This window comes from Anabrus simplex, chromosome 3 (genome assembly GCF_040414725.1).
Source record: "Anabrus simplex isolate iqAnaSimp1 chromosome 3, ASM4041472v1, whole genome shotgun sequence".
In the NCBI taxonomy this organism is placed as follows: domain Eukaryota; kingdom Metazoa; phylum Arthropoda; class Insecta; order Orthoptera; family Tettigoniidae; genus Anabrus; species Anabrus simplex.
The window spans coordinates 349850257-349866237 of record NC_090267.1 but is presented as its reverse complement, the minus strand read 5'-3'; the positions used below and the strand labels follow the sequence as shown (position 1 = coordinate 349866237).

Here is a 15981-nt window from a genome sequence, read left to right as displayed (position 1 = left end):
AAATGAACACGGATAGAGATGACACTGGTAGTGTCGTATGCAGGTGGACTTATCAGAAGCCTTTTATGAGGCACAGTCTGGTAACTGCATACGGGAGATAAGACTCCACAATGGAATTAATGCCCGCCTAGCAATTCCAAATGGAAATTCTAAGTTCCCATGGAGGGAACTAGATATTTTTCCACCAATAGAGCATATCAAAATCAGATCAAAAAATTAGGTGTATGGCTTTTCAGGTGTTTGCTCTATTAACCAGCATTTCGTCTTAGGACTGACACTAGACTCTTCAGAGTGGGATGTGTCAGACCCTACCCACTGATGCTGGGGTGTATGCAGGTGACACATCCCACTCTGAAGAGTCTAGTGTCAGACCTAAGACAAAATGCTGGTTAATAGAGCAAACGCCTGAAAAGCCATACATCTAATTTTTTGATCTGACCATAAGACCTACCTGTATTCGTGCAACGTAAAAAGGAAACAAATAGAATAAGGAATTTACTAGACGTAAATGATTGAGAAATAGATTGTCTATAATTGCTGTGTGCACCTTTTAGACAGAACTAATATTTTCAAAAATATATGTAAGTTTTATATAAAATGTAACAAGACACATATGGTGAGATCGCGTGCAGCATAAAAAGTCAGGACTGATGTTTTAGATAACTTTAATTATGTACAGTTTTCATGCTGCTAATATTAAGAGTTCTGGTATTCCCTATTCTGATCCTGTTAGTATTGCTGTGCCACATACTAATCAAATAATACATACCCTGTGCACATCCTGGCTATCCTTGAACTTACCAGTTTTGAGAAATTTTGTTTATAAATGTTAAAATACAAGTGTTTATTTGTAAGTTCACCTATTCAATATATAAAATACATTTACAATTAGGACTTCGTCCTTGTTATAAATTCCATATTTGGTACATGTTTTGCCTGTCTACCAGGCTTCATCAGCCATAATAATGTCTCAATGTTAGTTCAGATATTATTATGGCCGATGAAGCCTGGTAGATGGGCAAAACTTGTACCAAATATTGAATTTATAACAAGAATAAAGTCCTAATTAAGAATGTATTTTATGTATTGAATAGGTGAACTTACAAATAAACACTTGTATTTTAACATTTATATTGAATTTCAATACGGGCACAAATATGAGAATATTTACTGGAAATTCTGTTTAGCTGTTGTCCTGTGATGTTGACACAAACCAACAAATAGACAGACAGAAATTAACCAAACTTGTTTTCGACCTTTGTACACCTAATCCAAGAAAAAGATTAAGGATGAGGCAAATATTTGAATTTTATAAACAAAAGTTTAATTTTATGTACTGGTATATAGAATAGAAATGGTGAATTTTGGGTTCGTGGCCCTCCTCTCTTTGACTTCACCATTTAAATTACATTGTAACAAGAGGAATATTAATATTCAATTACAAAAACAAAAAGGACAACAAGCTTAATAATAAATGGAATAATACATAAGGTATGAGTGCGGTGCAGAAAAATAAATACAGAGGAACCTCGATTCTCTATTTTGGGGGAATTTACGGAAAAAGCATACAACATGGGAAAATGGAAAATCCGGGAATGAACGAACAATCAACAATTTGCCTAAACATCACAAAATGAAAATGTATAATTATAATCTTACAAACACCCCTAAATCAAACCAAAATATAGCCCCAATGGGCCGTCTGCCTACCAAGCGACCACTGCTTGGTCCAAAGGCCTGGAGATTACAAGGTGATGCACGGTCAGTGTTACGAATTCTCTCAGCCATTTTTCCTGGCGCTCTAGACCGGGGACGCCATCTCACCATATGATAGCTTTTCAATTAAAGGTAAACGTAGAATGAGTGAACCTGGGGCCAGCCCTCACATTTAGGCAAAAAAGCCTGACCTGGCCAGGAATCGAACCCAGGCCCTCCGGGTGAAGGGCAGGCAAGTATGACCGCGGGACTGGCTTCAAACATTAATTACTGGTACACAACTTAAACATCTCGAAACTTTACATTCAGTTTTACTGGGGAAACTTGGTCAGTTTCCACGATTATTATTGTTCCGGGGTTATCCGTGGTATGCAGAGGTGAAAGAAGGTGCTGGTGGGGATGGGTCTTAACCACGATATCAAAAATTAATTTAAAACTTTAAATAAAGGTTATATTTCATTTCAAATCACAAACCTAAACAAACTTTTCACTTAATGAAATAACAAGGTTACAGATACAAATAGCAGTTTGGAAATTACAAGTGCTGAGCTTCCAGCTCCAAATTTACAAGTTTATAACATTGCAAATGTTGCGTTTAGTTAGACGAGGAGAGAAATCTCCCAATTCAAGAGCACTTTGCTCCAAAGGTTACTAATACGGCCTTCCAAAGGCCCCACTCAATATTACACAAAAACCAGAAAGAGTTTACAGTCTCTCCGCATTCAACAAAGGAGACTGGCTCCCAATTTCTTACAGCCTACTCAAGGCAACATTACACAAAAATCTTACAATTTCTGGCGTCTCTAGGCCAAACCTACAGTTTACAATTTTTACACAGGGTAATCTATTACCCAAACTACTGGACCTTCATGGAAAGAAAACAGGTTAAATTACTGGCTCGAACACAAAATATATGGAGGCGTACACTTGCGCTCCCAGAAAATTAAGTATAAAACTTTAATTGGGCTCGCTACTGAGGTGACTAGAATGAAGGTTAAAAGAGAAATTGTTACAAAATCATTGTCACTCCAAGATAAATAAAAGGGGAACTCGAGAGGGCAATGCGTACTTTTTTCTTTTTGCTACTTGCTTTACGTCACACCGACACAGATAGGTCTTACGGTGACGATGGGACAGGAAAGGGCTAGAAGTGAGAAGGAAGCGGCCGTGGCCTTAATTAAGGTACAGCCCCAGCATTTGCCTGGTGTGAAAATGGGAAACCATGGAAAACCATTTTCAGGGCTGCCGACAGTGGGGCTCGAACCCACTATCTCCCGGTTGCGAGCTCATAGCTGCGCGCTCCTAACTGTATGGCCATCTCACCCGGTAGGTAACGCACTCTCTGTCCCCGATTTACAGTTAGACCTTTATGAAGTTTACATTAGAAAAGGAGGATATTACATTTCAGAAATGAGATGGTTACATACTTAAAGTTTAGAACCTTCCCCTCGGATAAGTTGGCGGAGATAGCTACAGAGAGAGAAAACTGGTGGCCATTACCTGGGCTAGTATACTGCTTGGCGAAGACTGAGGCGCCCTGCCTCCTGTTTTAACACACACACTCAGTAAGACGACGATCGATAAGACAAGGTAGCTTGAAAAAGCCGCAGTTTATATACCCGAGGGGATGGGTCGAGAAGGTTCTGGACTAAATCCAGACACACCCTCTCATTTTGATTGGCCAAACAAAAAGTTACATGAAGCCTATTATTGGCTGAAAAAAAATGTACAGAAAATTTGTGATTGGCCAGATTCAAAAGCTGTCAGAATTAGAAGGAAGTGTTGCCAACCTTGAAATATAGAAATAAATGAAAGTTGGTTTAGTTGTGAAAACCTATAAACACAAAACTTCTTTAAATCACTAATTCTTCTACCTTGCACCAGAGTGCATTACCTCAGTTTTTTTGTGATGACATCTGTGGAGAAAAGTTCAAACTTAAAAATAACACATTACTCAATAATCCAATGGTGACCTCTCCTGGTCAATGTCCCAACTTCATGCCGTAGCTGTTTCACGTTTTGTTTGATAGGGCGCTTCTTTTAAATGTGCGGAGTTGAGGTGTACCTCCCGGTACAATTATTATAAGCGTATGGCAAGGAAATTATATACATAATATACAATATATACTCAATAACAAAAAGCATTCATTCACTTCAGGCATTAGTGTTGTCCATTATATCTGAATGTTCAATTTTTTTAAATCCACTGTAGTGCTTCCGCTGTTGGAGATAGGAAGTCTTCCAATCTACCCTGATAAGACCGTAGTTGACACTCGCTTACAATGTGGGGAATAGTTTGGCGAATGGCTCCACAGTCACATTCTGGAGATGGTACAAAGTTCCACTTGTAGAGAGAATCCCTGCACCTTCCATGACCTGTCCCGATCCTGTTCAGTCTGGACCAAAATGCATTTGGCAGTTGGGATCCATTTGCAATTTTTTCCCCTCTGAAGATGTTATATAGGGGCAAATAAGGAGAGTTATTCCAGCGGCCTTTCCATACCTCCCAAGCATTGTAGTTGGTGACGTCTTCAGAGCAGCTCACAAAGGGGTAGATGTTGTGATTTCAGTCTTTGGAGACTAAGAGCTGATATGTCATTTAGAACAGGTAGCAGAGGATTCTTCCAGATCTTGTTGTACTCTCGAACAAGAGTACTGGATCTTCGAAAGTCAGGTAGCATTATTACAGACAACAGTGGGAGCCAGTGAACTGGAGTTGATCTGATGGTGCCAGATATGAGACACTTGCTGGTATTCAATTTTTGCTCAATATACTTTGTATACGGGCTATCAATCTACACTGGAGCACAATAGTCAACAGCAGAGAAAACCAGTGCTAAGGCTGAAAACTTCTTTCAGTTCAGCAACTTTGATCAGCCAAACTCGTCAAAAAATCTAATACTCGTAATGCGAAGCCAAACAACAATCGACCACAAGTAGTTTTTAATTCTAGAATCAAATAAAATAAAGCACATTAGTTATAAAAGCGCCCAACATGATGGTGAAATCCTAGCCTTTTCTTAAATGATTGCAAAGAAATTGCAAATTTATTGAACATCTCCTTTGGTAAGTTATTCCAATTTCTAACTTCCCTTCCTATAAATGAATATTTGCCACAATTTGTCCTCTTGAATTCAAACTTTATCTTCATATTGTGATCTTTCCTACTTTTAAAGACACCACTCAAACTTATTTGTCTACTGATGTCATTCCACGCCATCTCTCCACTGACAGCTCGGAACATACCACTTATGATAAAGATGTTAATTCCCACAGGGAACCTGAAATATTTGTTCCGAATGAGTAAATTTATAATACCAATATAGGTGGTCCGTTATTGGACATTATAAATTTTCCAGCTAACTCATTCCTTGTTGGCATTGTTTCGCTCCAGTGTGCCTAGTTGGGCTCATCAGTTGGTAAATGGCACACCCAATAAGACACATGGCTAGTGCATACTGTGGGCACAAGAATCCTCCCCCTAGTACAGGAAGATGGAGAACCCCAGAGGGTGTTGTGGGCATCTGTCTCCCAGCAAGAGAAAAGGAGAATGTGACTGAGCAATCAAATCTTGAAGTCGAGGCATTCAAAGGCCGCTATCCTGTGGGGATGATTTTTGGCCTGTCGGAGAGGGAGGAGTACTACATTCCTGGTGTGTGTCTGGGTTATTATGTTTGAGCACCAGGGTTATCGTCTTGAGAACAGAACCATGAGGTATGAACACTTTTATTGAACTTTCTCATTTTCCCTATGGGGATTCTTTCTTTATTTTTAATCACTTATCATTCCTCGTTGAGCTTACCATGGTCTCTTTTGGCAATGGTAACTAAATCTAGACTAAACATGTACATTATGCCCCATGACAGACATAAATGGTGAATCTATTCAATTACCTAACATAAATTTTTGAAGTGAGCTTGTTCTGCTCCATAGATTATTAACTGAGTAATGCTAAGCACTATGCTCCAACACAGATTTTTTCCTCACTACTCCCTGTGTTTTGGGACATTTGGACTTTCCTGTCTATTTCCTTGGTCACTTTAGTTTTTCTGTTTTTTAAATGTTGTTTCTATTTGATGTTAACATTTCTTGGAATCGTCTGAATTCTAGCATTGATATTCATTCTGTATTTTACATTCTATATACACTTTCTACACATTTGTAAAGTATGATGTGTTTGGGAAGTTGTAACTAATATTGTACTGGGTCTTATGATGGGCATTGATTTATCGAGTACTATATTTGTTTGGGATCTGCGTTCCATATTTGCAAAGTGATATCTTTGTCTATCTCCCCTCTTGCTTTACTCTTGTATGCTGTTTACTCTGCTCCTACTCGTTGAGATTATTTGATTGGAGAATAGACATTATACTTGAGCTATTATAATGTTCTTGCTGTTTGGGATCTCTTCCACCCTTTTTTCCTGGGTTTGTTTCTACCCACCCCTTTTCTTTTATGAGTATTTATGAAAATCACTTTATATACCGAATTTATATTTGTATACCTGTCAGCTGTCTTTATTCACGCTTCCCCTCCTTTCCTAGCTTTCTATTATAATCTTTATTTTTGCTAACTTATTATCTTAAATAAATAATGGCGTGTGGCCTCCAAAGAGACCTAGTGCAGGTCTTTTGAGTGGACGCCGTATCGGCGACCTGTGCGTGTATGAGGATGGGACCCTACCTATGATGAATTGTAATGACAGCACACATATGCAGCCCTCAAGCCATCGGAATTAACTAATGAAGGTTTAAATCCCGTACGTGGGGCCCTTTGGACCAAAGGCCAGCACTCTAACCATTTAGCCATCCAGCTGGATGCTATTATCTTTGTAACATGAACCTTGACCTGGCATTACCTACAGTTAACTACTACCTGTGGTAAATGTATCAAACTATATCTGAGCATTTTCATGTCACTATCACGTGTCAATGGTCGCAGTGCAACACATGTAGATATTCAACTGAGCCACCAACACAAAATATTACTAATTGGTACTACAATATATAAATTTCATCCACATTGTAGGTGTCAAAACACTTTACTGTATTGAATAGGAATAAAACATTTGTAATACGGTACTGTAAATTGTTGTTATACAACTAAGTTCTAATTAGTAACAAAGCATTACAGAGTATATTGTAGAACTGCGCCAACATGGTCACAAGTTCTTTGTGTAACTAGTTGTGGCTGCCAAATTTTCTGCTGTTATCATTGAATTAACTGAGTGTGATTCTGTTTTGTTTGTATGTGTGTGCTTTTTTTCTTTATGTTCTTCCCTCTCTACATCTTGATGTAGGTATTTGATCTTGCAGTTGGTACATTACCTATGTGATCTGACGAAAGTACATTTGCAAGGAGCATATAACCAGAGCTGTATTTAGACATGGGCCTTATGGGCCCAGGACCAGGGCGGCAAATTTATGGGGTGGGAAAAATGAAAAGTTCTAATAGTTTGAAAATGAGTTTTTAGGATTTGCGCACTTTTGTGATATTCTAAAGCTAAAGGTACCTGCATGAATAACGGAATTTTTGTTCCACTTTTGCGAAAACTGTCTGTTATAATATTACGAATACCACCACAATGTTGAAACATGCCCCCCTTGTTTCTGCGTATGGGTATCAAGATGATTTTGGGCTAGAACTTATTCAAATGGGTGGCGAACCAACGCCACCTAGAGACAACTGCGAGCTTCTTGTAAACATTTTTGAGGATGAAACGGAAGTGCAAAAACAAGTAGATGTATGGAGTCAAGAGATAGAAAAATTTGGGATGAAAGTAAGCTCAGAGAAAAGTAAAACAATAGTGATGACAAGGGGAAGGAAGGAAGGAAGAAAGAAAGAAAGAAAGAAAGAAAGAAAGAAAGAAAGGAAGAGGAAAGATGAAACTGAATGGTAAAATTCTGGAAATGGCTAAAAGTTTCAAGTACTTGGGAAGTGTGATCACAGAAGACGGAAAGATAACAGAGGAAATTGGGAAAAGAATACAAAAAGCAAACAGCTTCTACCAGAGTGTAAGGGGTGTTTTGTGGAACCATGATGTCCCAAAGAAATGTAAGAAAATATTATATTCAACCTATTATAAACCCATACTAACCTCTGTAGCTGGATCGTGGACTACAATGAAATGAGAGGAGAGTAGAATGCAGGCAGCAGAGATGAAATTCCTAAGAGGTATCGAGGGCAAGACCAGAAAGGATAGAATTAGAAATGAAGAGATCAGGAAAAGGACAGGAATCTTGAAAATTCAAGACAGGATAGAAACAAAAACAGCTAAAGTGGTATGGGCATATGATGAGATTGGGAGAAGAGAGAGTGCTACAAAAGCTTTTTCAGAGAAGTTAACAGGAAAGAGACCCTGAAAGAGATGGACAGATTCAGTGTGGGAGTGCATAGAGAAGAGGGGAGGAAAACCAGAAGATATACTTAAAAAAAGGAGGAGAGTGGTATAGACACACGCAGAGATGGAGGTCCTTGATTCACAACTTGACCTGGGAAGCTGGAAACATGAAATGATGATGATGATGATGATGATGATGATGATGATGATGATGATGATGATGATGATGATCCCAATTTGCAACAACTGGCTTCAATGATCGGAAGCATGGAAACCAGCTGTTAATGGAACATGAGAATATCCACTCTCATTGTGATTATGTGTTAATGTTTAAAAGACAGGGTAGTGAATTGTGCAGAGTTGATAGGCATCTGCATCTGCTCTCTCAGTTGAATTATTATTATTATTATTATTATTATTATTATTATTATTATTATTATTATTATTATTATTACTACTACTACTACTACTACTAGTGAATGTACCCGTGCTTCGCTACGGTATTCTACATTATATATGGATTTCTCCGTAAATTACTGTAAATGAAGTGAGTAAGACTATATTATATTGCGCCTACAAACAGACTTCACCATTGGATGACTCGTTCAGTGTTCTACATGGTTGGTCCTGTGACGTTTTCCCGTATCTCCTATATTTATGGGTTAGATTCAGTTATTCATTGAATGGGGTGAAATTTGGTACAGTTTTCATATGCTACTTTATTTTTTTGATACTCATGTGACCCTGGAATCATAAAATTTTGCTAACATATGGCCACTGGTCATGTCATAATGTGCCTGCCCAATGTCATGATTGCATTTTTTCCTATAAGTGTGCCAAACAATAACATACACATGTAAAAAGTACAACATTAACTTGAACTCAAGAAATGCAGTACTATTTAAAGAATAAGGGATAGAGATATGACAAAAGTCATAGGCCCAAAGTTGTATATCTCTCCAAATTGACCGGGCGAGTTGGCCGTGCGCGTAGAGGCGCGCGGCTGTGAGCTTGCATCCGGGAGATAGTAGGTTCGAATCCCACTATCGGCAGCCCTGAAGATGGTTTTCCGTGGTTTCCCATTTTCACACCAGGCAAATGCTGGGGCTGTACCTTAATTAAGGCCACGGCCGCTTCCTTCCAACTCCTAGGCCTTTCCTATCCCATCGTCGCCATAAGACCTATCTGTGTCGGTGCGACGTAAAGCCCCTAGCAAAAAAAAAAAAAAAACTCTCCAAATTGAAACGTGATCTTTTGTGATACGACTTACGGTTTAGCCACCAATTATTCCGAAAGGGAGGTCTGCACCATCGTTAAAATTGCATCCATATTTCGATATTTTCCGGGGCCAAAAGTGATACATCTGCATGGCCTGGAAGATGTATTTCCTCCAAGAAAATATTGTCCAGGTTTCGGGATTAGCACTCGCGTACATACGGAGTAATTAAGGAAGACAGTAATTAAGGATTACAACTGAGGACAGCGGGATGAGTACAAATATATAAATAATAAGTGAATGTGTTGGAAAATCAAATACCCCTAAATAAATTATGATGGTATGAGTTATGTATATAAGAAAGCGGTAACAGAGGAGAAATTTAGGCGCAGGGATTCTTAGGTAAACAGATAAGAAGATGACTAATGGTGTTATTACTTAAGCTATTCGAGGACGGTTATAACCTCCAACGATATTCCGCCAATATCCCGCAGAATGTCCGATTGACCCCTCTCTTGCTTTCTACTCGAGGAACAACCACGAATTTACAGGAATTATGATGAAAATGGCAATATGTTACTTCCCTGGTGGCATGCAGTCAGAGACGTTGCCATGATAACCTGTAGATTCGTTTTCGGTCTGTCGGTCACTTAATGCAGAGCATAATACCCGCTGAAATTAGTAAATTTCTCCGTCATTTGAAGAGTAAGGTAAATTTTGAACATTACAAAAGTTGTTTAAAATGAAGGGGCGTTTCACATAAAGTTAACAGAGTTTACAGAAAATCAATCGTATAAGAGAAAATGGAGGAAAACCAGGGGGGTCCTATAATCCTTCCCCGTCTATTCAAAGATTTTAAAACGATATGCATATCAAAACTGTCGCCGCGATGAGTATACACTAAATATGATGTTTGGTCCAGATCTATCCAGCCGTTTCGCTGTGATGGTGGAACAAACAGACAAACGGACAGACACGAGAAATAAAAACCACCAATTCGGTCTTGAGTTGACCTAAAACGGATAAATATCTGAAAAATTGGCAAAATAAATGAAATTACAGACAGCAGACCTCCTACAACTTTATTTATATAGATAAGTATGGACATGTCTAGAGTGCAGACCTTTATTTCGAGAGTTACTGCTTTGAAACTGTACGACATATCTACAAACGGACTTCACCATCAGACGCCTCATTCAGTGTTTTACATGGCTGGTCCCATGACGTCTTCTCGTATCTCCTATATTTATGGTTTCATTGAGTTAAGAGTCATTGAATGGGGTGAAATTTGATGTGCGAGCCGAATGTCATGATTCTATCTTTCCTAAAAGTGTACCAAATGACAACAATAATTTGTAAAAGTACAAAATTAACTTGAAATCGAGAAATACAGCTCTATTTAATGTATAAGGGATAGAAATATGACAAAAAGTCGTAGGACCAACGTTTCAGATCTCTCCAAAATGAAAGGTGATTGTGCTTTCTGATTTGTGATACGACTTACCGATTAGCCACCAATTATCCCAAAATGAAGTTCTGCACCGTTGTTAAAATTGCATCCATATTTCGATACTTTCTGGGGCCAAAAGTTATACTTTTGCATACCTTAGAATATTTCCTCAAAGAAAAGAGTGTCCAGCTTTCGGGATTAGCACTCGCATACATACGGAGTAATTAAGGAAGCAAAATAATACTTCTAAGAAAGCTGACATTAATAGAAAATGGTTTATAACTGAGGATAGCTGGATGATGATAAATATGTAAATACCAAGTGAATGTATTGGAAAATCAAATTCCCCTCAATAAAGTTTGCTGGTGTGAGTTATGGATATAAGAAAGTGGTAACAGAGGAGAAGTTTAGGTGCAGGGATTCTTAGGTAAACAGATAAGAAGATGAGTAATGGTGTTATTACTTGAGCTATTCGAGGATGGTTATAACCTCTAACGATATTCCACCAATATCCCCCAGAATGGCCGATTGACGCCCCTCTTGCCTTCTACCCAAGGAACAACCACGAATTTAAAGGCATGATGAGGAAAATGGCAATACCTTACTTCCTTGTTGGCATGCAGTCGGAGACGTTGCCATGGTAACCTGTAGGTTCGTTGTCGGTCTGTCGATCACTCAATGCAGAGCATGGTACCCGCAGAACATAGTAAATTTCTCCGTCATTTGAAGAGTAAGGTAAATTATGAACATAACCAAATTTTTTTATAATGAAGATGCATTTCACATACTGTCCACGTAGTTTACAGAAAATCAATAGTATAAGAGAAAATGGAGGAAAACCGTTCTGGTTTTCCTATAAACCGTCTATTCAAAGATTTTAATATGATATGCATATCAAAACCTTGCTCGGAATGAGTATAATATAAATATGAAGTTTGGTTGAGATCTGTCCGGCCATTTCACTGTGATGGTGGAACAGACAGACAGACACGAAAAATAATAACCACCGATTCAGTCTTGAGTTGACCTAAAATGGATAAATATCTGAAAAATTGGCAAAACAAACGAAAGTACAGACAGTGGCCCCCTACAGCTTTATTTATATAGATTATTATTATTATTATTATTATTATTATTATTATTATTATTATTATTATTATTGTACTAATGTTTGATATTTTATCTTGGAGGCATTCTACTGTATTAGTGTATTCATTTTATAAAAATAATAGTACATGTAATATTGTCTTATCAAATTTGGACCCAGAGGTGTTGCAGTAGTTAAATTCGGCACTGCATTTAGCAATGTATTGTCGAGTGTGTGCTTCTGACGGTGGTAATGTAACAGATGAGTATGACAGTAGGTGAAGAATTAGCACAACTCAATGCAGTGGATTGTATCCCATTTATATTTCAAAACTCAGAACTAAGAAGGAATATGAATATAGGATCCAACCATGGGAACCAGATATGCGCACAAAGGAAATTAAAAGCTAGATCAAGAAAAAGTGTGCATATAACATGCACAAGTGCACACAAAGAAAGTTCAAGTGCATTTAGTTATTTCTATTGATTGTATTAATCTTGTTTGGTGATCTTTTTATGTTTGATAGTTAGTTTTTGAGAAGGAAGTGTATATTTTGTACGCAGTCTGTTAAAACCATGCACAGCTAAATCCATTTCTAGTCCAGCATTCATGTAATTGTTTAGAAATACTGCAGTTTTGTAGTGTTGCGTGTTCACAACTCTGACAAATTTTCGGCATCGGCAACCTTCTCATGTAATATGTGATGTATATTTCAAGACTGAAAATGAAACAGTCTGCATTGTATATGATTTTTGAACAAAAATTACTTGTGTTTATACACATTTAGTAATATTTCTTTGCTGCTGGAACAAAACCTCCTATGTGAAATAATTTAGCTTAGAACTTTGGCCGGTAAGGTTCTGTCATCAGGTGGAATATTGTGTGCACATTGTCAAGGCATTCTCGCTCTTCATAATGTATGTGCTGTGGGTCAGTAGGAGCTTTTGTCCCAGCAATGACGATTTATAGTTCATATGTTCCTTGTTTTCTATGTTTATTTTCTAGCTAATGTTTCCCTTAAATTGTTTTCTGTGTTGGTTGATACAATGTAATTAAATGCAACAGCTTCAATTTCTTAGCCTATTTTCCTTATGTTGTCGTATTTTAGTGGTCCACACAAAAAGGTATTAACAAGGTCCATTGAGATGGGTACACTGATACCAGTAATATTCAGTCAGTTTCAAATGTTTTCGTTAATTCTGTTTATTCCTTTTGCTTTTCAGATTATAATTTCTTTACTGAGATACTGTCATTCAAGGACTGCTGTCTGGTGGCAGCATTACTATGCGGGAATTCAGAAGCGGCCAAGAAATACATATTAGGAGGAGCCAATGTGAACTCGGGATTTAAAAAATCACCTCTTGGATATGCAGTGCTCAGGAATTATATTGACTGTGTTGAGATTTTACTGGAACATGGAGCAGATGCAAATGGAAATACCCCCAATACCTCCATGCTTGACTCACCACTTGCTATAGCTGCTTTTTTCAATCATCCCGAATGTTTAGAACTGCTTATTCAACATGGTGCTGATATAAATTTGAAGAACAAGCAAGGGGAAACTGCTATGTCTCTAGCACTGGAGATAAATAGCACATCTTGTATTAAAATCTTGATGAAACATAAAATAGAGATGTCTTACAGCGAGGAAACATTGGCATTAATGAAAATTGCATTTGAAACTCTCAAAGATAATCCCATTCATTCAGCAGTTTCAGAGAATGATGATGTAAAACTGAGACATTTATTGGAGGCAGAAAGTGATGTGAATGCAGTCAATAATACTGGTGATACTGCCCTTCATATAGCTGCACAGAAAGGTTTTATGAACTGTGTTTTAGTTCTTCTGGAGAAAAATGCTAGCATTGGAATTAAGAATAAGAAGGGGGTGACTGCTCTTCATCTTGCCATTCAAAACAGAAATGATGAACTTACAGAACTGTTGGTGAATAAAGGTGCATTTGTAAATGCACAAGATATTTATGGCATCACACCATTGCACATTGCTGCACGAAATGGACAGAACCGGTGTGTTCAATTCCTCCTTGACAACGGTGCTGACGTGAACGTGAAGGACAGTGATGAAATTACTCCATTGCATTTTGCTGTTAGCTATCATGCTAAAGAGTGCATTGATATTCTTTTAGAGAAAGGGAGTGATATATTTGCTCAAAGTGTAAATGGGGTTACTCCTTTGGATTTAGCAGCAATGGAAGGTGTAACATATTTTACTTCACTTGTCAAGAAAAGCGATGTGAACAAGCATGACTCTACAGGCCATGGTCCAGTACATGCTGCTGCTGCCTATAGCTCAGAATGTTTGCAACTTTTGATTCACTGGGGAGCTAATCTGAATGCAAAAATGATTGATGGTGGCACACCTCTACATGTTGCTGGGATGCGTGGAAATTCAGAATGTGTTGAGCTGTTAATTAAACATAGAGCTAAGGTAAATGTACAGTTAGAATCAGGTCTCACCCCTCTTCACTGTGCTGTCGTGAAAGGAGATTTAGCATGCATAAAATTATTATTAAAAGGGGGAGCCAACATCAATGAACGCACTTCCAATTACCAGACTGCCCTTCATCTTGCAGTCCTGGGCAACCGTGGAGACTGTGCACTTTTATTGCTCCAACACTCCTGTATGTATGATCCTAAAGATGTTGCTGGAAATACCCCTTTGCATTTTGCAGCTGAATTAGGTAGAGTAGACTGCATTGAGATGTTAATGAAATATGGAGCAGATCCTTTCTCAGTAAATCATGGTGGAAGATTTCCTTTAGATTATGCAGCAGAAAAGAATGTACAGTGTTTTAAGATGCTGTTGCAAAAAATGAATAAAAATAGGAGAGGTGTTGGCTGTGTTAGTGCTGCTCATGTGGCTGCAAGCCACAATGTGGAGTGTTTAACAGTGGCTCATGAATTGGGGCTAGATATGAATGCTAAGTGTAACGATGGCCAATTGCCATCTCACATAGCTGCCACTAGAGGGAAGGTTGATTGCCTTCAGTTCTTACTTCAGCAAGGAACCAATATTAATGCTACTGATAAAAATGGGCAGACAGCATTACATCTGAGTGCTTTCTATGGTAGAACAGAGTGTTCCAAATTACTGTTACAAAATGGTGCAGATGTAAATATTCTGTCAAAAAATAAGAATTCACCACTTCATTGTGCTGCTTTCTGTGGTGATGCTGACATTGTTCAGCTGCTGATTAAGAAGGGAGCTGTGGTTAAATACACAAATATTGACAACCAAACCCCTTTGAAAATAGCTTGTATGAGAAATCACTCAGCATGCGTTTCTCTCCTGAGGCAAAATGGTGCTGATATATAGATCCTGTATTCTTCAGAAATTATTAATCATTCATTGACATCAAAAATTATGATTTAACATCTATGTGTGGAACGTATTATCAGACAGATTATCAGGCATTTAGAAAGTAAAGAACTTATTTTTATTTATTTCCTTCTCATAAAAAACTTGGATGTTCTCGTTCAGTTTCAATTTTATTTCATATAACTATTTTTGTTGACATAAGTGCTAGTATACACCACTGTCATACTTTTTTTGTCCAAGTGGACATTATTTTATCTACTGATTGTATGTAATGTTGATTACTAAAGTCGTATGTGTGTGTAGCCTACAGGGGAAAGAACTTTGCTGCTTTTTTTTTGTTTGTTTTTCCTTCTGGTATGGAGCCTGTTATTTTAGATTCCTTTCTCCGTCTGCATTTTCTTTGTCACTGTTAGAATTATGTAAACATTGACACCTATTAAATGCTTTTCTGTATGAACATTCTTTACTGAAGACATTAAATGTTACTTGTACATAATAATTGCATATTTTGTAAGTTCCTGTAATTACATTGTAGTTTATTTTACTGTGCCTAAATCACCTCCATTTCCACAACATTCAATAATTAGTTTGCTAGGTTGTAATGCATTTCCGCCAAAACACGTAGAATGTTTGGTAAAATCATGGATACAATTCTTCAGTACAGTACTTCTTTCAGTGTACTTACCATATTTTATTTACTTGCTAGCTGTATCCCAGTGATTGCTTAGTCTTCATGTAGTTGCTGCAGAAATGCCATCTAGCAAGATGAATGGCAGCAGAAGACACAGAGCACAATGTAATGTTATTGTTGAAAACTTTTATGGACTTCTGA

At 37.8% G+C, this 15981-nt stretch overlaps 1 protein-coding gene across 5 annotated transcripts in view; it reads left to right on the top strand.

Moving 5' to 3' along the window:
* The window catches only part of LOC136867329 (serine/threonine-protein phosphatase 6 regulatory ankyrin repeat subunit A), a 205624-nt gene extending 190050 nt beyond the window's left edge, over positions 1-15574 (top strand). For all 5 annotated transcript variants that reach the window (XM_067144486.2, XM_068227073.1, XM_067144487.2 and 2 more), the window contains exon 5: positions 13033-15574. In XM_067144486.2, coding sequence (XP_067000587.2) covers positions 13033-15146 — 2114 coding nt within the window. In that variant the 3' untranslated portion in view covers positions 15147-15574. The remainder of the gene's footprint in view (positions 1-13032) is intronic.
* The last annotated feature ends 407 nt before the right edge of the window (positions 15575-15981 follow it).